Genomic DNA, 22727 nt, shown 5'->3' with positions numbered 1-22727 from the left:
AGTTTAATGTGGTGACTGAACCGCAGTCTTAAATCAGATACTACAGTTAAAATGCTTATTTTCAGAGACAAAACAGCAATTCTAATTGAAAATCTCAATGAGTTTTTACATTAAAGATATTAGACTATTCTTAGTATCCTAGGTCCATGCTATCTTTAGCTCTTTAATTTAGAATCTTAGTTAATGGTCATTTTAATTGTCTTAATTAGTTTAAACTTTATTTTAGTCATCTATATTTAGACAGCTTTTTGTTTTTGCTTTGTTGTTAAAAGCTTTCCTAGACTCTATATATTTGGGTATTTAGTTAATACAAATTATTCAGTTTTTTAGAGTTTCATGGTATCAGAGCAAATAAAATAAAACGTTTGCCTGAGTGCTGACTCATCCACCACTGGTGAATTTGATTTGGCTGAGAATTTCAAAAGTGAGCTAAAAACTTCAGATCCTAAAGAAAAGAATATTAGAGTAATAGAATTTTAAAAAGGCACCAATGACAGTGGCAGAGAACATTGAAGTCAATTATTTTTAGATGGCCATGAACTAGTAGCACTCACTGCCAGCTGCAGAGGAGATCTTCCTGATACGCTTAGGTGAGTATGGATTCTATGATTGCTGCCATTCTCTTAGCCACCTATATGGCCTAGCCTAACGTATTTATGCTGATATTACTTCTTAGTCAAATTTCGGTCCAAAAGGTTTCTCATTGGCAGAGAACCTTGAAAATAGCTAATTTTAAATGGTGATAAACGAGAGTTATTCAACATCAGATACGTCAGAAGGATGTTCTTCCAACTTTTCCTAGGTGAATCTGGATTCATTACATTGTTGCCATTCATTTCTCCTTTCATATGTCATAGCCGATCCTATTTGTGCCAGCTACTTCTGCCAGGTCAAAAACTGCTCCAAAAAGATGCTCATTTGACAGTGTCCTCATATTCAATTGATTCTTCTTGTTCTCCTCATATCTAAATTTTCTTTGCAGGGTAAAACAACATGTAATGTGAACATTTATTTTGGACTCTCAATAACTTTGGGGAATGAATAGTAAATCCTCAAAGATCCTCAAAGGCAGATCATAGTTTGTGCTTTGTTGTCTTGGATTCAAAAGTTCTCTTCAGAACTGCCATTAATTGTAAAATTTAATACAAATGAAGGCAAAACTTCTTGAACTCTCCATCCAATCTTGAGAAGCTCTGAAATAAAGTCAACAAAATCTGGCTCCCTGATTTACATATTTAGATGAAAATTAAGAAAAAGTACTCCAAAAGCAAAATTTATAGGCTGCAAATGTCTTATACAGCATTAAGCAATTAAGCTAAGCACCTCAAAATATACCCAAGATCAAAATTTAAAGCCTTATCAAGTAAACATTTATCTAAGACACGTTATTTTAGAGGCCAGAATTGTCATAAATGGCATTACACTTAGAAGATAAGAGCTTCAAATGGACCTACTATTGATAGACCTTAATAGTGCAACCTTTATCGGAGGAAAGAGCATTTTAAAGATTTCAATAGGAAAAAGGGCATATGAAAAGCAAGCTAAAGAGTCTTCTAGCTTTTGTTTCGTTTGCAAGAGGAAAGGACATATTGCACAAGAATGCGTGTCTCTAATTCCTTGCACTATTTGTAGGAGGTGTGACCATCATTTGATGAGAAAGTGAGTTAATGCCACTAAGGAGCCTAGTTTCAAACTTTTTGTGGTGGAAATTAAATATCAAACATACTTAACTGTTCAATATACAACAATATAATTTTTCTCATTTGTTAGTAAGAAAAATCTCTTGATGTAGGAGAAAACAAGGTGTCAAGCAATCCTGCATCCCCAAAAGAATTAATTTTAATATTTGATTTGTTTGATTTTTGGTTTCCTGTAAGCAATTTTGGGCGCCTATTTCTTGCACTTTCTAAGCACAAAATTATAGAAATTATCTTGGCCAGCAGTTTAATGCTCTAAATGTTTTGAACACATATGGGGCATAGAAATATTTAATTGAGGTCCGGATTATTTTTCTTGGGGTCCAAAATGCTTGTAATTGACGAATTGTAGAAAGAAATAGCTTAAATCAAATCGCCAAAAGACAGGAGTTGTAAAACGAAAACACATCACAATGTTAGATAAATAATGATATTGTAAAATTTTCCTCCAAGCACAAAATCCAACGCCATTTGCAGCTGCAAAAGTTTATTGGGTGCCAAACTTGTTGCAGAGCAGGTTACAGGCAGAAGGAAATTACATTCATGCACTGTTTTAATAATTTGCAGATAGTGTGTTGCAAAGGTTCCAAACACCATATAGGAGTGATTTAAATTCGAAAATGGCAGCTCCAAGTAAAGAGCAATCCAACACATAGGTGCAGAGTAGGAAAAAAAATAAAGTAAAGGCAGAGCATGCTGTTTTCAGGCAACATCTGTATAGAAGGAAACAAACAGCCAGTTTGAGTAGAATAGAATGTTTAAGCCATCATTGAAATTTATATCAGATCTCATTTGTAATGCCAAAATCCATTAATGACATTCAATATTTTGATTGAGCATAATTGCCAACAAGCATTTGTTGCTTGGCACAAATTCATAAGTTCAAGAAAAAATTAAATTAAAATCATTTAAAATAGCCTGCAGTTTGCTGTATGAGGTTGTATAATATAGACTTGTATATTTCATTCTGGTTACCTAGATGGGTGGTTCATAAAACCACCCATCTAGGTAACCATATAGGAGTAAATTAAATTCTAAAATGGCAGCTCCAAGCAAAGAGCAATCCAACACGTAGGTGCAGAGTAGAAAAAGAATAAGTAAAGGCAGAGCATGCTGTTTTCAGGCAACATCTGTAGAGAAGAAACGAACAGCCAATTTGAGTGAAATAGAATGTTTAAGTCATCATTGAAATTTATATCAGATCTCATTTGTAATGCCAAAATCCATTAATGACATTCTATATTTTGATCGAGCGTAATTGCCAACAAGCATTTGTTGCTTGGCACAAATTCGTAAGTTCAAGATTAAATTAAATTAAAATCATTTAAAATAGCCTTCAATTTGCTGTATGAGGTTGTATAATATAAACTTGTATGTTTCGTTATGGTTACCTAGATGGGTAGTTCATAACATAGTTTGCAAACTCTCCGAGTACTGTCAGAGTTGTCGAGTACTCTCAAGTTTTTCTGCTGGGTGAGTACTCTCAAGTTTAACTCCCGCATATTTATAGATGTTAAAAAACGTCGGTAAACATGTTGATGCAGGGAAAACATTGGATTAGATGCATTTTTCAAATCAATTTAGTGCAATAAAACTATACAATTTCTCTATTGAAATGTCAATTGCTAATTTAATACATTTTATAATTGTATTCTACAAAAAAAAATATGTTTCTTTAAGAGATTTTATATTTTAGTACTTTCTAAGTTGCCGAGTTTTCCCCGAGTTTTTGTCAAGAATATGCCGAATTTTTCCCGAGTTGAAAATTTTGGGCTTGCCGAGTACTCTCCGAGTCCAAGTCTGCAAACTATGGTTCATAAGACCTCCCATCCTTGTACTGCATCTAAATGGTATCAAAGAAGTATGACTGAATGTGTGAAGAACAATGAATGAATGATATATTAAAGCAAAGATTTTTGTTCGAAATATTAGAAATCAAGTAGATTGCTTCCCTGATAGTAAATTTATTTTGTTTGAATTGGAAAGTCATTTATTTTGTTTGAATTGGAAAGTCAGTGGTCTGAAATGTGTGAACTTGCTGCATGTGGAAATTCGCACCTGCAGAAGGACTTCTTAGTCTTTAAAGATAACCTTAAAGAATAGGGTGAGATGGGTCATGTAAATACCAATAAGAATTTTATTTGGAAGGAATGACAAGGGACTTTAAACTAGAATGGATGCACTTAAGAAAAGAAAGACAAAAAAAGTGGGAAGAAATTTGTGATGTCCCCTTTTTGAAACAGGATTTACCAATAAATAATAATAAAATTCAAAAAATATAAAAGAATAAAAACAAAATTTAACTTTAAAAATATAAAATAATAAAACTAATATGTAGCATAGTTAAATTTAGTTAGGTTAATGAAATGGAAAGTTGCAACTCCCTCAAACATAAGATATTATAAGGGAGAAGAGAATTACATTTGAAAGGGGGAGAGAGAAAAGAAGAGAAAGGGGAAGGTGTGAAGCACGGAAGAACTAATAGAAGAAAATAAAAAAATGAGAATAAAATAAAGATGTGACTTCTTCAAAAGGCAAAAGTTATGAAGGGCTGCGACTCTTTGAAAAGGTGGTACTAAGTTTGTGACACTTTCAAAGAGGTACAATTATGAAGGGATGTGACTTTTTCAAAGGGCATATGAAGGGCTGCGACTCTTTGAAAAGGTGGTACTAAGTTTGTGACACTTTCAAAGAGGTACAATTATGAAGGGATGTGACTTTTTCAAAGGGCATAAATGATGAAGTGTTTTGACTCATCCAAAGGGTGGTAATTCAGAAGGTTGTGATCTTTGCAATGGGTGGCCATGATGAAGAGGTGTGTTTCTTCCCTACATTAGAAGATGTTAAGAGGAGAATAATTCATTTGAAAAGAACATTCAAGGGAGAGCAATTTGGGTAACTATATACTTCTCTTTAAGGCAACAATGAAAAAAGGTGACTCAATTTTAATGAGAGGCAGTGACCCTTTCACCAATAAAGGAGATTTCATTCCAAGTCAACAAGGAGGAGCAATAACAAACGAGCATTATTCAGATAAGAGTAGACGTTGCAGAAGAATTCCATTTGATAAAGGGAATCAATCTAAGAGATCAACCTCATATGAGAATTCAAACTTTGGATATTTATATAGCTTAGATCAACTTGTTCGAGTAAGAATTACATCTCTAACTACATTTTTGCCCGTTTCATTTTGGATTTGTGAATTTAGAGCAAAGTACAACATTACAAGATCATAAGGAAAGAGATTGTGTGAAGTGGCAAGAAGGAAAATGAAAAGTGGAAAATTGAAATGGATAAAGCCGAGATAAAATGCCATCCTGAAGAAGGAGAACAATTGGGTATCTCTTATGAACAAGAGTGATTTGAGAAGAACATCCTCTTGAAAGAGATGTATGAAGAGAAGAAAGAAAAAACAGGGACTTCGCAAAGAGGACAACAAAGAGTATTAGAATATTTTAGATTCTTCTACTATTTAGTTACTTGCTATTTTTAGCTACCTCTACAGAATCTATTATTAATGGTGTTTGACTTGCTATTTTATTTAAGCCTGCTATTTTTAGAATACTTTAGCTTCATTTTGAAGTTCTTGTAAGTTGCTGTATGTACCCAACAAATCTGTTAATTCAAGTATGCAATTTCAAGTTTCATGAATCAGAGCATGTCCGACTCCCCCACTAGGAGAGTTCAAGATTTTGGGAAGGCCCTTTTCTGCAGATTCAAGGGTTCTGTGTTTGGTTCAAAGAGGGTTTTTTATTATTAAAAAAAAAACCTATAATTTTATTTGATGGATTTTGTAATTTATCACTATGAAAATTAGTGATGGGTTTTGATCGATTTTTCACCTCAAGATTTTATTACAATAATAGATAAGACGTCTATTATTAGTTAATGGTTATCTTGTAAATATCTTTAGCTTTAGTTTGCTTTCGTTTTTTGCTTTCTCTGGAATAGAATGTTTCTATTCTTTACGATCGTTTCCTAAGGAAACATCGTCTCTTCCTTTTGTATAAATTGACCTTTCGGTCTCTGTTATTAACAAGCAAGTATTTACCAATTACCTCGTAATATGGTATCAAAGCTAAATACTTAAATTTTTTCGGAAAAATTTATAATTTCTTCTTGAAATTATTTGTTTAAATTTTTCCAAAATTATTTCAGTTAAATTCTCCAAAACCCACCTAGGGTTTTCTGCTTGGAGAAATTCCCGAATTACGGGTCTGCAAATTGCATGAAAATTGTGGTCATTTTGTACCATTCTTAGCTGGTATCTAAAAATCGCAATTTCTTTTGCCTAACATCTTCTGCAAATCGCGTTTTTTTATTGGTATTTTTTACCACGGATTGTCTGGTCCTTCAGACTCACGGCTCTATGTTTGGTGAAAATCGTGGCTTCTCTCTTCAGCAAGCTCACGTGGTATCAATCGCGGCTCTGCGTTTTTTTTTACAAACCTTTGCAAATCCGCCATCATTTGGAGGTCACACTCTGTCTTGCAATGTCTCAGTCTCTAATCATTTGCTGGGAAGCAGATTCGACCATTTTTCATCAAGAAATCTGAAGTTTTTTCAACTTTTTTCAAGTTTTTTTCAGCTAGGGCCGTTTTTTTTCAAAACCCTAATTTTTGGGGTCGAAAAAAAATTTTGTTTGCAGATTCTTGGTGGGTTTTTCGAGAGCGCAACTGGGTTGTTGTCCGTTTTTTCTGGCTGCCTCGATTTTTGTGCCTCAATTTCCGAGCCAGCGGATTCAGAAAATGACAGGAGATTCCTTCTGGGTTTTTCGAGCTCTCTTCTGGGTCATTCTCTGATTCTTCTGGGTCTTCCGTATTTTTGCCTTGAAGAACGTGCCTTCACAGATTTTCACAGTTTTTCATTGAAAAAACGTGCCATGGCATCTCTAACAAATATTCTGCTCGAGCATAATTCCAAATTCAATGGTCGCAATTATGGAACCTGGAAGCAGCGCATCATCGCAATCTTCGAATATCGAAACACCGATCAACTTGTTCTAGGTGTTACGCAGCGTCCGACTTCTCCGGGTCCTGATCAAGATACATGGGATCTGAATAATCGAGAGGCAGTAATGCTTCTCAAACTATCCATAGCTGATGACCAGCTTTCTCAGATTCCATCCGGCAAGACAGCGGCCGAAATCTGGACACATCTAAAAGGTCTTCATGAGACTTCCGACAAGAGCAGAGCCTTCTTTCTGAAAAACACTCTGTTTTCTATTGTCATGGATGAGCGCACCTCGCTCCAGGCACACCTGAATCGGATTCAGGAAATCCGTGATCAGTTACTTGCCATCAATCGCAAGATGGAGGAAGAGGATATTATGGTAATCACTATTCGGAGTTTACCAAATTCCTATGAGCATTTTATCGAGACTCTCAACATCACATCTACTGGTGTTGATCTAAGATTCACTGATCTCTGCACCCTGCTACTTCAGCAAGATCGGTGGAAACAACAGTTCGGTAGTAGCTCCAGTTCCACCTCCACTGAGCAAGCCTTTGCTGCAAAATCCTTTCAGAAGGATAAGGGCAAGTTTCAGCAACCATCTCAGCAGTCTTCTGCTCCAGCATCTGATGGTACCAAAAAGAAGAACATTCAATGCAACTATTGCCACAAGTATGGTCACATGTCGGAAACGCTTAGCTGCCCAGTCTAAGCAATCAGGTTCGCAACCCAAAGCGAACAGTGCAGAGCACACTGAGCAGGCGAAATCTGCCTTTTACGCCTTCATGGCTAAAAGACTCGCAGATCATGTGCAGTCATCTGCCTGGTACATTGATTCAGGTGCCTCTCGACATTTCACTTACCGTAGAGACTGGTTTACTGACTACCAGCCTTATTCAGATTCTGTTATCTTTGGTGGTGGAGAAGAGTACACGGTTGTTGGTAAAGGCAACATTCAAATTCAGTCTGTTGGGAGGAAGCTCGTATTCCTTGATGTGTACTACATTCCAGGGATGGAACTAAATCTCCTCTCGGTCAGTCAGTTGCTACGACATTCTCCACACTCGGCAGTCACCTTCAGTTCACATCAGTGCACCATCATTGATCGGGCGACTAAGTCTACTGTTGCAGTTGGTCTTGAGGATCATGGTCTTTTCAGACTTACTGATTCTGGTGATTCTCAGGACTTAGCTATGGCTGCTCGGCGATCTTCCATCAGCACACTTTGGCATCAAAGATATGGGCACTTAAATGTGCATTATCTCTCACAACTTGCTCGGGATGAGCTTGTTCTTGGTTTGCCAGAGATTCAAACCCAACACCTTGGAGTTTGTGACGCATGTCAGGCTGGGAAGCAACATCGCACACCTTTCCCCAGTGGCGATTCTTGGCGAGCTTCTCAAGTACTTCAGCTTGTTCATGCTAATATCTGCGGCCCTATGGCCACTCCTTCTGTTCTTGGGTACAGGTATTTTCTGTTGTTTGTAGATGATTTCAATAGAAAAATGTGGGTGTATTTCCTTAAAAAGAATCCAATGCATTTATTGTATTTCAGAAGTTTAAACCCTTAGTTGAAAAAGAGTCTGAGAAATCTATTATTACTCTTAGATCAGACAATGGGGGGGAATTTTGTTCTAATGTTTTCTCCAGCTTCTTGGATACACATGGCATCCAACGCCAGTTCACCACACCCCACACGCCACAACAGAACAATGTAGTTGAACGTCGGAACAGGACAATCACCGAGATGGCTCGTTCCATGCTCGAACACAGACATGTTCCGAAGCGTTTTTGGGCAAAAGCTGTTAACACTGCAGTTTATCTGTTGAACCGGTCACCCACAGTGGCGGTCAAAGCTAAAACTCCGAAAGAGGCCTGGTCAGGTCGCAAGCCCAGAATCAGTCACCTGAAGGTTTTTGGCTCTCTTGCTTTTGTTTGGATCCCTGATGCTTCACACACCAAGTTGGATGCCAAGAGTCAAAAACTGATGCTTGCTGGATATAGCAGTCTTCACAAAGCCTACCGCCTTATTGATGTTGAGACATCTCGTATCATATACAGCCGCGATGTAGTCTTTGATGAGCAGCGAGGACCATTCATGCCTGTTTCTCCTGTTCCTGATCCAGCAGACCAGCCTATGCAGGTTCATGATTTGGGAGTTCGGCTTCCATTAGGTCCACCTGATGGGAGGGCTCCAGTAGCTCCTACAGCTCCAGTCCTGCCAGTGATACCTGTACAGACACCTCCGGCTTCTCCTGCAGGATCACCTCGTTTTAAAGATGCTTCACCTGAGTTTGATCCAGATTCTTCTGATCAGGATCCTGCTGATCAAGCATCTCCTAGTACTACTGTTGGTCATTCTCCTCTCTGGCCTAAGTGGTGGGCTAAGACACTTGCTGATCTTCATGATGATGAGCTCATTGATGGGAGAACTACTCAGAAAAAGAGCAAAACTATAGATTCTGTTAACTTTGCTCTTATGGCCAACATTCACAGTGTGTTTGAACCTCAAACATATTCCGAGGCTAAAGGAATTCCAGAGTGGGAACAGGCCATGCAATCTGAACACCAGAGCCTGCTGAAGAACAACACTTGGGTCCTTTCTGATCTTCCCCCAGGGAAGAAACCCATTAGCTGCAAATGGGTCTACAAAATCAAATACAAATCAGATGGTACTTTGGATAAGTACAAAGCTCGTTTAGTGGCAAAGGGCTTTTCTCAGCGTCAGGGCATTGATTATGAGGAGACCTTTGCTCCTACTGCAAAGATGAGCACCATCATATTAGTCCTAGCCATGGCAGCACAGTTTGGCTGGAAGGTCCATCAGATGGACGTAAAGAGTGCTTTCCTAAATGGTGATCTCCATGAAGAGGTCTACATGACGCAGCCTCCTGGTTTCAAGGTTGCTGGTAAAGACCATCAGGTTCTCAGATTGGTAAAAGCTCTCTATGGTTTGAAGCAGGCCCCTCGGGCATGGTACATCAAGATTGATACGTACCTCAGTGATCAAGGCTTCAAGAGGAGTTCTTCAGACTCAAATCTGTACATCAAGACTACTGACAGTGACATCATCCTTCTGGTTATCTATGTGGATGATCTGATCATCACTGGCAGTTCGGCATCTTTGATTCAGGGAATCAAACAACACTTATGCCAGTCTTTTGATATGACTGACCTTGGGCTCATGCATTATTGCTTAGGTGTTGAAGTTTGGCAACACTCTTCTGGTATATTCATCTCTCAGTCCAAATATGCCAAGGCTTTGTTAGACAAATTCCGAATGCAGGATTGCAAACTTGCATCTACACCTATGGAGAAAGGTCTCAAGTTATCAGCCAAGTATGATTCTCCTTCCGTTGATGATACTACGTATAGGCAACTAGTAGGCAGCCTCATCTACCTATCTGCTACTAGGCCTGATATCAGCGTCGCAGTCAGCTATATTTCACGCTTTATGACAGCTCCTAAGGCTGATCATTGGATGGCAGCAAAGCGTGTGCTTCGTTATGTGAAGGGCACTTCTGATTATGGACTTCTGTATTCTCGGAGTTCTAATCCTAAACTCAGTGGGTTCACAAATTCAGATTGGGCAGGCTCTGTTGATGATAAAAAGTCAACATCTGGATATGTGTTCAGTTTGGGATCCGGTGTAGTCACATGGACTAGCAAGAAGCAACAGGCAGTTTCTCTCTCTTCTACAGAGGCTGAATACAGAGGGACTGTTAAGGCAGGATGTGAAGCTGTCTGGCTTCGTCGGATGCTTGGGGATATGCAGATGTCACCAGCAAGACCGACTACTCTGTTTGTTGATAACGAAGGCATTATCAAGTTAGCACGAAATCCAATCTTCCATGAATGAACCAAGCATGTGGATGTTCATTGTCATTACATACGACAGCTGGTTGAAGACGGGACTATAGATCTGCAGTATGTTCCTACCTCAGATCAGACTGCAGACATTCTCACCAAGCCTCTTGGTCCTGATAAGTTTGTCAAATTCAGAGGACAGCTTGGTGTGTTAGATAGATTAACCATTAAGGGAGGGTATTACAATAATAGATAAGACGTCTATTATTAGTTAATGGTTATCTTGTAAATATCTTTAGCTTTAGTTTGCTTTCGTTTTTTGCTTTCTCTGGAATAGAATGTTTCTATTCTTTACGATCGTTTCCTAAGGAAACATCGTCTCTTTCTTTTGTATAAATTGACCTTTCGGTCTCTGTTATTAACAAGCAAGTATTTACTATGAAAATTAGTGATGGGTTTTGATTGATTTTTCGCCTCAAGATTTGCGTTTGGTTTTTTTCAAATTTTTTCCTTAAAAATCATTTCTAGGTTATCTAATTCACGAAGTTGCTTGTTCACATAGGATTTTGTTTGTTGAGTTTTTATTTTAAAAAATCACACAAAATTTACTTTGGGGTTTTCATTGCTCTTCCAAAAAAAAAAACAATACTTTGTAAACTTCAGTTTCAAAGTTTTGTTGATTTCTTCTACAAAAATCGTGGCTTCTTGCAGATTGTTTTGAGTCATCATGCTTATCTACAAAAGGGTTTGGTGATTTTTCTCATAATCATGCTTTCAATTTCATCTCGGTGTCTCTAGCTTAAGGGAGTGATACCTTTGTTTCCAGCATCAGGTTGGCAAGTTTTTGGTCATTTATATAAGTTTTGTGAAATCAAGGAGGGTCTCAGTAGCAGGCTTATGATACAAAATGTTCTAACGAGAGGGGGCAGCCTTGTGTATGGATCCATCGCCAAAAGTGGGCATCATTGATCCTTTGCCTCTAATACCAAGGTTATGTGCAATTTTCTTCATGGTCTTCAACCCACATTCAAGGCTTGCAATCAAGGTGTTAAGCTGCAATTTTTTCTTTAACGTGACAGGGGCATGCCTTTAAAGGCTGACCAATTGAAGCAAACGATGGAAGAAACACAGGCTTGAGAACAACAGTGTACACATTGATTTAGTATCAATTGAAAATATGCATAGGCGAAAAGTAGATGAAGCAAATAAATGACCCATAGTGCCACAAAGAACAGAAACTGTTTGATTTGTTTTCCTACTCATCTAACTGCTTTCTCATAGCAACTGGACAGTTGCAAAGACTGGACAGCATATAAATATCCATAAATAAATATTACAGTGATATCAAATTACCAACTCAAAGAAATATGCAGATACAACTGCAGACCACATTTTTTTTGCATAAAGGATTAGTTCATCTTTCAGGATGCACTTCGGACATGTAGATATAAAAGTTAACACCACTAGGGAAACAGTTCATAGAAAATCATCTGTATTGCTTAGCGTTTTTCATTCATATAGTAAAACTATGACATGTATCTTAGAGATCACTGATTATTCACACTAATAGAGAAAAGCAACCAGAAAATCAGAGATGAGTTCATGAATATAACATTAGTAGGTTGACAAATGTATTTGCTTCTTTTTCAACAAGCCTTCACTCCAATTAATTAAATCGTTGCTACAGTAATTATCTTTAATTTTAATGTTCCGTCCATAAACAAAAAGTGACTCCAGATTTTGGAAGCATGAAAAATGGAATATTCTGGTCACTTCCTGATACTTTAAAATGCATTATAAAGAACAGAGATAGTGTGCATAAAAATAGAATTTACATATTCATACATAAATGAAAACTCAGAATGCCTAAAATATAAAAATAACAGTGAGTGCAATGGTTATTGTGAAAGGAATTACATACATTCAGCAGGCCAGACATTGCAGAGAAATCAAATGCATTTGATGGCATTCCCTTTTCTGGCTCTGATGTGGCTGTTCCATGTCCACTACTTGAAGCAGATTTTGGTGTCTGTGCCTTCGCCTTTTTGTTATCAGATGCATTTGACTTCTCTACAGTATATGGAATCCAATAACAACATATCATTAAGGTATAGTTAGAAATGTTATGCCTCTAAAAATTAAACTAAAAGCATTAAATTGCTTCAAGATAAATGCAAACAAAAGAACACCTCAGAGAACCCAAAGAAATAAGTTCACAATTATTTAATAGAGTAGGGACATTATTTTTTGATCAAAAACAAATTGCAAGTACTTGTTACATGCTTATGGCAGTAACAAAAAGACCGCATGCACAACCAAACCACACAAGATTCATTTTTGTAGAGAGATCTTGTTCAAATGCCTTGAAAACTTTAAAAATTATTGAATTGGATGATCCTGCAGTCCTTGTAAAAATGAGCTTGAAGAGTGTTGTAGATTCTTTGTTCTGGTCTTTGTAACTTTGTATAAAAGTTATTGAAAATTGAAAAGCTGTTACTTATCCTGTTAGTAAAGATGCAGGATACAAAGTCTAGTTTTGCAACATGTAAAACAGAGAATTACTGTAGACTATACTTGCTTTGTCATGTGCATGAATTGTGTTTTGATTTCAATAACATATTAATATTGGAGCAAATAGATGAACAAATGTCAAGAATGATCTCAATCTAACTCCTCAAGAACCACCATGATCAACTAAGACAGATGCACTTTGTAAATATGTGTGCAATCATGTGTAAGCATACTAGAAAGCACGAATGACATGGGTAGGAGCAGAAATTGTGAAGAATTATAATTTGAAAACGTCAATCCTTAATTTAAAGATGAAAATAAGGCTAAAACATATTTTAGGCATGCCAGACAAATTTGCAATTATGTGAGTGAACACAATTGTATATTTAACATCACTTCATTTCAACCACTTGACGTCCAACTGTTCTTGAAACTAACAGTTTACCATTCCCATGCAGAACAAATTAATATGAGCAAAATACACCAGACACATACATTGACATCCGCCTTTACAGCAAATGGATCCAGATCAACAAGCCAAATGAAATTTAGCAACCAAAAACTCGTAGTTGTCTAAATCAATGTTTAAAGGCTCATGCAAAGGATTGGCCGAAAATGATTTCCAGACTATAAGACACATTAAAGCATAAATTAGACAGACACAAATAACCTATGTTAGATTGATAGCACAATTGTAAGGTCATAAAAACTGGCGATAACACTATGGCACAAACTATCAAGTTGAACACCGCATGGATGTCCAACCTCATTCAAAAAATAAAAATACAAACTGATATTTAACAACAATGAAATGGCAATCAAACTGTAAACACTATAAACGAAAAAAAATTATGCAAAACATAACTCAAGGTAAAGCACCTAATTTTAAAATTACTAGTTAACCTAAGACAATCGCATAATTTCAGATTTTAAAATCTCTTGTCCTAAAAACTCACGTAATTATTCTCAGCAAATAAGAGATCCAACAAGAATTGATTGCACTTGAACAATACCTCGAAAAAAACAGTCCCGCAAGACAAACATTATGACAACAACACCCATAGCATGCATTTATAATAGACCCTAAAATCAGGCTAGTATTGAAACACGATATTAACCCTCTTCTCCCGAATGTCAAAACCTTGAAACCTCATTTCACACAGGAAGGAACACTGGCGTACAATCCAATCGAAGCACACACCCGGTTGAAATATGCTAGCAACATTTGGACTAAAAGCTATTTAAAATGGTCATAAACCCAATATGCATTAATTCTACACATTAAAACTATAATGAAAAACATAAAAAATACCCTCCCTCAAAAATTGCCAGCAGCTAAGCATTGCGTTGAAGGAGACTGATAAGCTCTCAAAAACCTCAATACAAACCAAAAAAGAAGAAGAAGAAGAAGCAACTGCGATCAAAGAAAATTGAATATCGTAGACTTGAATCGTCAAACATACAACCCTAAAAGAAGCACGAAAGTTCAGTAAGGAATCATTGCACAAGCCATTGTGATTGCACAAAGACTCACACCTCTCTGAAACCTGAATCCGTCAATTAGTGAAAACCAAAATCTCAAACCTTAAAAACATCAAATCTTTCAAAAAACCCACCATGCAAAAAATCAATAGGATATTACGAACACGCGCCGTTGTGAATGAAAAAATCTAATGAACTTTCCTAAACCTCAATTCATACAGATTCATCCAGCAACTCAGATCAATGAAACTAACATACATAAGCATTGAAACGTCAAATATTAAGCCAAAGCCCACTCTGAAAACTCCACTGGATAAATAGCTACAGATGCAATTGTGATTAAAACTAATTGTTAACCTCTCCAAACCCTCAATCCAGACAGAGCCACCGAACCAATCAATGAAAACGACTACTAGAAACCTTAAATCATCAAAATTAAAATACCCACGATTAGAAACCAATAAAACATTCACCTGCAGAGGACATTGTGATCTAAATTTTTCAGATAAGCCCTCCAAGAAGTTGCAGAAGAGTCTAACCGCAGGCAGTTTCGTGGCCTGCTTCCTTACACGAGCTATAACAATGTTTAATAACCTCCACTCCGGACGGATCTTATGACGATACGTCGCTTATACCCAAAGTTTCTGAAGCCCTACACGCTCCGTTTTATGTGCTGATTCTCTCTCTTTATCTTTTCTCCCTTCGCTTCCGAAAGGTTTTCCTTTAATATGGTTTTAAAGAAATAATAGGACAAAAGATTAATTGTGAAGACTATTATGCCACTAGAAAATCAATCTCTTGGGATGATTCCCAAAGTCGATGACATGGATGTATAGAGACCATGATATAAAAATCTTATCTCCATATGCTGCCTCCCTCACTCTCTCGGCTCCTTTATAGAGAGAGCATTGTGATGCCACTTGTTGCTATCCCAATGCCACCTCTTCTTCTCCCATTCTTACTATTGATTTGAGTTAAAGAGTAGGTATGCATACTTAGCTAGGACATTATTCCTCTGAAGAGAGTAGGTACCTTTCTAAATGCATTGTATAAGGGATGTTCAATTATTTCTTCATAGAGATCTTGCTTTGTATCAAGGAGATTATGCTCAAATTCTTATTTAAATTTGATGTAATATCTAAGATATTAATTTGATTTGAGTTAAAGAGTAAGTATGCATACTTAGCTAGGACATTATTCCTCCGAAGAGAGTAGGTACCTTTCTAAATGCATTGTATAAGAGATGCTCAATTATTTCTTCAAAGAGATCTTGCTTTGTATCAAGGAGATTATGCTCAAATTCTTATTTAAATTTGATGTAATATCTAAGATATTAATTTGACTGGGGTATGCCCCTTTTATGATGTAATAATAAAGAATCGTGGTTCTGGGCTAGACTGGAGGTTTTATTTCTCTATTCTTTCCTACTAGTGCCCGTTTGAATGTTGGATCACTATTGTACTTATTTTTTATTTTTATTAATAAAATTATCATAGCCATTGGTCGTTTACTGATCAAAAAATAAAATAAAATAAAATAATAATTAAAAGTAATGAAAAAAATTCAATTTTCTTCAACAAAAATATAAATATTTTCTACCAACTCTATTAATGAATGCATTAATTACAACTTTATCTTTTTCACATTTGTAACAAGTGGATTAACTTTTTTTTTAAACAATCATTTTTATCTTCCACCTCACAAATCAATGTCAAATCAAATATTAATTGTCCCTATCTATTTTCCTTACCAAGTTCAACTATAGAGTTAAATGTTTTATATTTCTTATTTTAAATATATTTATTATTAGTTTTACATTGATGTTTATTTTTATAATTTGTAAAATGTTATTCAAATATAGATATTTTAATCAAATTTAGAGTTAAATGTTTTATATTTTTTATTTTAAATACATTTATTATTTAAGATAGTTTATGGAGAAGAAGTCATATGAATTTATAGAGTTAAATATTTTTTAAGTTATATAATTTAGATATTTTAATCAAATATAAAGTTAAATATTTTATATTTCTTATTTTAAATATATTTATTATTAGTTTTACATTGATGTTTATTTTTGAGCCATAAGTTTCCATTAGTATAACATAGAGGCATTGACAAGATAGAGATCATTACAAAAGCTACTTCAGTCAACTATAAAAACATGACGGCAGGAACTTTGGCACATGCACCCCTTGTTTATTTTCATTTTGAAAAATAAGAGTCAAATGGATATTGAGAGCGTTGGATACATAGATATTGGTGTGATAAAGGAATATTATTGTTATGAAAATTTACATAATAATATTGTGTTTATTTTGATACCTAGAGTTGGTTTATAATTTGATTTTTATTTATATTTTTATTATTATTAGTTCTCGTTGTCTAAGGCAGGGACTATAGTTTTCATGTTGTTATTTTGTAATAGTTTCGGTTTTGATTTCTGTAAAAATTGTGTAACATTCATTATGTACTCTACTTGTTGAATTTTTATCTATTAAAATGAATTTTCACTTACAAATTTTGTATTTTTCTATTGTTTCGTTTGCTTTTTCCCAATGATCTTTTAAATTTCTTTCTTTAAAATTTCCATATAAAACTCAGCTTGGGGAGTTACTGTAAGTGGCAATAATGGTGGAACATGGTAGCAAGTGGGGAGGAGTCTTGTGCAAAGTGGCATGGTGTAGGCTACTACATGTGTCATTTGCATGTGGGTTCCCTCCAAAGCATCGATTTGGTTTTCCCTATTTATTAAAAATGTTGATTGCTTTCTAAATAGAAGGCAGTAGCAAAAATGTAGATTATATACTCTGGAAAGGGATGGGAGTGATGAGATTTTCTATTTGGAGTCACCACTTCCGTCCATCTAACTCCTTCGTTGTGCTTCATTTCAAGTGCTTTCTCTAAAAGGAATATGGAATTTGGAAAAATGAAGGAACTTTGTTTTCTTATATTTCTAATTATCCAATTCTATTACAATAGAGGTAGAAATATAATTTCATTTTTCCCCCTACATCTTCTACTAAATGAAGGGTTGATGTTATGAATTGCAGTATGTTGGTTTTTATAATGCTTTACCATGTTGTAAAGCTTCTTTATGTTTCTTGTTTTGAAAAATCATTAAGCCTATTTGGCTTTGGCTTTCTTGAGTTATTGTAATGGTCATGGCTTTATATGTCTTAGTTTTTTTATTTTAATTCCAAGAGCTTAGTTTATTTATCAATGGGATTAATTTTGTAGAAGCTACTCCTTGAATATTATTGTCGAAAATTGTTTAATTAAATTTGTAATGGTGGTGACTTTTATTTTGTGTTAATAATCTCAAGTTACTTGTTAATGGGAAATTATTGCACAGAAGTTGCTACCTGTGTCTTATTTTGAAAATTGTACAACCTTACTTGGATTTCATCACTTAGTTGTAGTGGTCATAACTTAACATTTCTCATAATTTTATTTAATCCAAAAGTTCAAGCAAGGGTTTATTTAGGAGAAGCTACTACATGTATCTCTTTTGAAAATTCTCCAAACTAATTTTAGAGCTCATGAATTATTTGTAATGGTGACAACTTTATTTTTTGCAAAATTTAATTTTGTATTGAAAAGATCAAACCATTTATTAATAGGGTTTATTTTGTAGAAGCTACAATAGGTGCTCAAATAGCAATTGTGTAGTAAAGAAGAGGGTAGAAAGAGATCCTACATATGATGAACTAATCTATTGTGTTAGAAAGACCATTATGCTCCAACACCCTATTTCACAACTTGCTATTATTTGCATTCATTCTTTGTACATTTGCCTCCACAAGCCATGTATTGTTATTGTTTTTAGCTAGCCCCGTACATCTTTTTTTGTGGTCAAAAAAACACAATCCCATTCTCCATCATTGTTTCTTCTTAATGTAAAGAAATTTCATGATTGACTTATAGTTCCAACAATGTTACATGTTAAATCTCTCTGAAATGCCCCATTAGCATTATAATGATATCCATCTTGAGCATAGTTACTTCCTTGAACATCTTTTTTCCCTTTTCTGCATTGTCACTCTCTCACTGTTAGTTGTAAACCCCATGAAATATGATCTATTATCTAAGTACTCAGGCATATCATTAGACCCTGCCAGCATAAAGGATGATGCTTCAATCAAATTGTGCAACTACATGGAAAGGATGTATAGCAAAATATGGAAAATTGAAAAATGAATTCCATCATCATCATCTATTTTCATATTACTTGTTTGAACCCTAAAAAGTACTTTTAAATTTATAACCCTGAAAAATTTTGTCTTAAAGTTAGTTTTCTAAATTTTTTCAAATCTAATGAATTGAGAGTTATATTGTATCCCAATTGATAGTTGTATTATCTTCATTTAAACATTTATGATTGGAATTACATATTTATTGCACAATATTTAAGAGATTTCATTTAGAATATTTAGAGAGAGGTAGAAATAAAAAAATGTTTCTATAAATTCTAATATATATTTTAATTTTATGGGCAAATTTGTTTCTTATATTCTTTATATGCATATTTAATTGGAGGTGAGAAAATAAGTAGATTTCTATATTCTTATTTGAAGATAATTTAAATAATTTATATTTTAAATAAACATGAGTTCTAATCTCTTTTTCCAACAAACAAAATCAACTTAAATTATACTGATTATATGAAATTAGATTTACAATAATCAATTATTATATATATCTTTAAAAAAAAATTACAACTTAATCTTTTAAAATGTCTTATTTTATACTTTTGACAATTCAATTTCAATTATACTAACTATATTAAATTAGATTTACAATAATTAATTATTATATATCTTAATAAAATTTATTTACAAGTTAATGTTTTAGAATGTCTTAGTGTACTTGTCGTAGGCAAAAACTATTGCATTCACTTGTGTGAACTATTCAATTAACATGAACCAATCAAAATGCATTTTTATTTTCATTTTAAAAATGATCATAGTTTTTCATATGTTATAATTTATATTTTTTAATTCTATTAAATAAAAATATTATATTCACACAAATTTGTGTTATAGGGACACTTTTCTTAGACAATCTCCAATTTTTTTGCCTCAATATTAGTGCATTTTAACATTTATAATTATTTATATTTTAATGATTATTTTAGTTTGTTGAAAATATTTATAACATTTAAATAACTCGCATAAATTGTATATTTCCAAATTTTCCTTTATTTTTTATTAATTTAACATGATTATCAACATGATCTAAAAATATATAATAAAAGTTTTGTTATGTAAAATTTGAGTGCTTATAATATAAATATAAATATATAAAATTAAATACAAATTTTAACATTTAGACTTTATTTTAACATTTGTTATTTTTTAATTAATATATTTATTTTAATGTTGTTTAAGTTGAAGTTATTAAAATTGGAAGTATATTAGTATAAGTAAAAGTGGAGCATAAATTAGGTAAGAGCCTACAACGCATTGGTAAATTGCGAGCCTCTCATCACGGAGGTCTTGGGTTTGAATCTACTCGTGATTAACATATAATAAATAATAATAATCAATCTTAATAATAATAAATAAACTAGGCTTCGATCATTTACCTATAAAAAAATTTTAAAAAAGTGGAGCATAAATTTGTTTCTTTTCTTAATTAAATTCAGTTAAAAAAAATTATATTACGATATTCCTTTATTTATGCACCTATAAACTTAGTTGTGTCTCTTCTAATACAAAGTTTTTATTCATTTCTTATTACTATTGCTTGACATTATTAGGGATACTAAATAAAGCTATCTATATTTTGTATTCATTTCTTGGTTCTAATGCTCGACATAATTGGGTATGATAGTTAATTTGTTTCTATTACTAATCTTACATCTCTATTTGTATTATAATTTACTATAACGGCAAGTACATGTCGTATGTATTATAATTTACTATACGGCAAGTACATGTCATATGTATTATAATTTACTATAACGGCAAGTACATGTCACTATGTGGCACTTGTTTTATACAACAATTCTATTTTTTACATGAATACAAATAACAAAAAATAATGTTTATTCACAATGTATATTAATAGATTTAAAAAAATGTTAATAACTATAGTACTAAATTAATTATTATTTAAAAAATAATTTTCTTAAATTCATTTAATTTTTAACAATTAGTTTGAGTAGCGGTCATCCTATTTTTTTAACAAAACAAATTTTAAAAACTAGCATATCTAAAAATTTAATTCAATTTTTTTTTTAAAAAAAGCTAACAGGTATCTAATTTTCAAAAGAATTAATATAAATTTAGTAAATATTGTATTCAAATGAACACAAAAATTCCATGAATAAACTATTGTATTTGTTTTTATATATATTGTGCCTTGATATTATGTATATTGTGCCTTGATATTAATACATAGAAGTTTTATGAGACTGGAAATTTTAGCAAATCAAATTTAGACAATGATTTATTTCACCATGTACAAAATTTTAAAAAATCATAGCAATAAAAAAAATGCATATTTCTATTTTGTTTTTCTGGCATGTAAATGAACATCATTTTTTTTTCAAAATGAAAAATGTTTAGATTGAATATTGATGCCACTATAGAAAGCCTCTCGGCTTAACTATCATATCTAAAAATTTAATTCAATTTTTTTTTAAAATAAGCCAAAAGGTATCTAATTTTCAAAAGAATTAATATAAATTTAGTAAATATTGTATTCAAATGAACATAAAAATTCCATAAATAAACTATTCTATTTATATATATATATATTATGCCTTGATATTAATACATAGAAGTTTTATGAGTCTGAAAAATTTAGCAAATCAAATTTAGACAATGATTTATTTCACCATGTACAATTTTTTTAAAAATCATAGCAATAAAAAAATGCATATTTCTATTTTATTTTTGTAACATGTAAATGAACGTCGAATTTTTTTCAAAATGGAAAATGTTTACATTGAAGATTGTTGCCACTGTAGAAAGCCTCTTGGCTTAAAAATGTTTACATTGAAGATTGTTGCCACTGTAGAAAGCCTCTTGGCTTAATAAAAAAGTCATATTCCATAAAAATCATGGCAATAAAAAAATCATATTCTATAAAAATTATAGCAATAAAAAAATGCATATTTCTATTTTATTTTTCTGAAATGTAAATGAATGTCAAATTTTTTTCAAAATCAAAAATATTTACATTGAAGATTGTTGTCATTGTAGAAAGCCTCTCGGCTCAATTAGTTTTCTAATATTTGATTGGCTAAAAACTTTTAGCGATATGAGCCCTTTGAAATTTTATAATATTTATACATTTTAACATATGACTTTGTAATGTTACATATTTATTATTACTAGTCTATATATATATATATATATATATATATATATATATATATATATATATATATATATATATATATATATATATATATATATATATATATAAACTTTTTATATTTTTTTTATTTAATATATTATGAAAATTATAGTTTATTTAATTTTTTACTATTTTAGTTTTAGTTTCTTATTTTATATATTTTTAATTTATTTCTATATACTAAAATGATTAAATATTATGTAATATTGATGTAAAATTAATCATTTTAATTTTTTTATATAAATTAATTTACTCCAAAATTAATTATTTATTTTAAATTTGTATTATTTATTAAAATATTAAGAATTTTTAAAAAAATCTTATTATAAAAATCATTGAATTGGAAAGTTTTTGAATTAATATAAAAAAATTATATAACACACACAAAATTGTATATGTTAAATCTAAATGAAAATAGGTCAAAACTTTAGCATTCATTTTTTCATTTTCTTTGTAAGAATTATCCTATTAAATATCATATGAATTTGATAGTACAATTACGATATGTAATGGAAATGCAAAATATGTAAAGGCTAAATACATTAAGATGTAAGATAGTGTAAGAGGGACATAACTCTAATTTGATCAAACTAGTGCAACATTTCTTATAGAATATTTTAATTTGTTTCCCCATCAATGATTGAGTATTCTCATACTAAAAGCAACAATCTTATGGCAAATGTTACAATTGATAACATTTAATCTACATTTACAATATTTCATTTAAACTTTCCAATTCATTTGCAAAGTTTACACAACTCTTCCACATTTTAGGCAAGAAGATGAATATGTTTTGGCAAAGTGAAATTTAAAGCTAATCTCTTTTTGTGAAGTGAAATTTTAAAGTTAAGTCAAATCTATGATTAAAATTAAAATTAAATAGAATTTGATAAGAAATTAAAATTTAAA

The 22727-nt window shown here is 32.8% G+C and overlaps 1 protein-coding gene across 1 annotated transcript in view; it reads right to left on the bottom strand.

Moving 5' to 3' along the window:
- Positions 1-15149, bottom strand: part of LOC149560847 (ankyrin repeat domain-containing protein 2B-like) — a 45245-nt gene extending 30096 nt beyond the window's left edge. The window contains exons 1-2 of the mRNA XM_089824845.1: positions 14924-15149; positions 12379-12527 (exon numbers count right to left, since the gene is read on the bottom strand). Coding sequence (XP_089680971.1) covers positions 12379-12527; positions 14924-14936 — 162 coding nt within the window. The 5' untranslated portion in view covers positions 14937-15149. The remainder of the gene's footprint in view (positions 1-12378; positions 12528-14923) is intronic.
- Between the last annotated feature and the right edge of the window lie 7578 nt (positions 15150-22727).

Source organism: Cupressus sempervirens, chromosome 4 (genome assembly GCF_028749045.1).
Source record: "Cupressus sempervirens isolate cs-2001-9-10 chromosome 4, ASM2874904v1, whole genome shotgun sequence".
Lineage (NCBI taxonomy): Eukaryota > Viridiplantae > Streptophyta > Pinopsida > Cupressales > Cupressaceae > Cupressus > Cupressus sempervirens.
The sequence above is the reverse complement of the archived record's forward strand: the minus strand, read 5'-3'. Positions and strand labels throughout refer to the sequence as shown.